This window comes from Durio zibethinus, chromosome 17, assembly GCF_047325235.1.
Source record: "Durio zibethinus cultivar Kanyao isolate XHJ-2024 chromosome 17, ASM4732523v1, whole genome shotgun sequence".
Lineage (NCBI taxonomy): Eukaryota > Viridiplantae > Streptophyta > Magnoliopsida > Malvales > Malvaceae > Durio > Durio zibethinus.
In genome coordinates, this window is record NC_143178.1 from 3,138,282 (window position 1) to 3,139,789 (window position 1,508).

At 38.3% G+C, this 1,508-nt stretch overlaps 1 protein-coding gene across 1 annotated transcript; it reads right to left on the reverse strand.

The window, feature by feature from the left end:
* Positions 1–507: 507 nt before the first annotated feature.
* LOC111277366 (putative calcium-binding protein CML13) lies at positions 508–1,250 on the reverse strand. The gene has a single exon (XM_022863784.2). The coding sequence runs from the start codon at positions 1,167–1,169 to the stop codon at positions 726–728; it is 444 nt and encodes a 147-aa protein (XP_022719519.1). The 5' UTR covers positions 1,170–1,250; the 3' UTR covers positions 508–725.
* Positions 1,251–1,508: the final 258 nt, after the last annotated feature.

The window sequence follows — 1,508 nt, forward strand, 5'->3', positions numbered from 1 at the left end:
CTAACCTCAATCCTCCTTTTCCCTAAGGAGAGACAACTAAGGATAGCACTCTACCATAATGCCATCTGAGAATTATGAGCTTTAGCGGCAAACTTAAAACATAATCCTAGTTTCAGTTTCATCTTAGCCATCACAATTACTATCCTTGAATCATTGACAAACTATTCTCGACGGAGTCACTCTACCAGAAGATACTTAGCATGCCATCCAGATAAAATAAACACCTTTCATCTCATTTCACCAACTCCATAAGATCAATACACCAAAAATTATAGAAACAAAAAAATTGGGTCCTAACTTGCATCTATCTTGATAACTGAAAATTTGAAAATAAATATGTAACAAAGATACACTACATAGAAGTTAATCATGAAATTTTAGAGGCATTTTAAAAACACAACCTTGCATAAAGAATTCAAAGGACCAAACAAGAAATTGTTAGAACAAAGTCATCAAAAATATGAAAGCGCAAATTTCTAATGCAAAATCAAACCAAGCACAAGAATATTAACATAAATTACATAACTACACATTAATCAAAGTGTCTAAGAAAGAGAGTTAGCATTACTTCCAACAATTCCATAGAAACAAACAGAACATTATCCTCCATCACATCAAATCCAAACAAACCTTAATTCCCCTCAGAAAAGAAAAAGAAAGAAAAGAAAAAGAAAAAACTTTTCTTCAAAAACAAAGAACAAACAAAACAAGCAATGACCTTTTTCTCACTTAGCAACCATCCTGGCAATAAATTCCTCGTATCGGATCTTCCCATCTGACCCTACATCCACTTCCCTGATCCACTCATCGAACTCAGACGGCTCCAGCTTCTCCCCAATGCTAGTCAATATATGTCTCAGATCCGCCACGGAGACAAACCCGGTCGAATCCTTATCCAACACCTTGAACGCATCGCGTAGCTGCCTATCGAACGGCTCAGTTTTCATGTGCTTGGCCATGAGATCCAAAAACCGAGGGAAGTCAAACGGCGAAGTTAGCTTCTCTTCGGCGACTATAGCTTTGAGTTGGGCTTGGGTCGGATTTCCTCCGAGAGACCTCATTAGGATCCCTAGCTCCGATGGATCGATCTTTCCGTCGCCGTCGGTGTCGAAGAGAGTGAAAGCCTCCTTCATTGATGAGACTTGCTCGTCGCTCATATCCTTGCCCATTTTGTACGGTTGGGGCTTTCGGGTTCGGGTGCTTAGCTTTGAGTAACTTTTTTTTCTCTGAATGTTTTTGTTGGTGAGAGCGTGAGGGAAGGAGTGAGAATCGGAGACTTGTCCAAAACGGTGCCGAATTAATGGTTTGATTTAAACGATGTCGTTTTTAGAGTCATGGCAGAGAAAAAATTATAAAGTGTGACTTGTCTTGTCCCATCAATTATTCTCTGAGCAGGAATATTGAGAATTGGAAACGGGTCCCAATCGAGAGCTGATTTCAATTAATTAAGACATTACAAGCATTAACACTATAATTATAAATAATAATTTCAATAAATAAATAATTGC

Excerpts from the sequence above, each read along its gene's own strand:
- LOC111277366 (XM_022863784.2), bottom strand. The coding sequence starts at position 1,169 with ATGGGCAAGGATATGAGCGACGAGCAAGTCTCATCAATGAAGGAGGCT.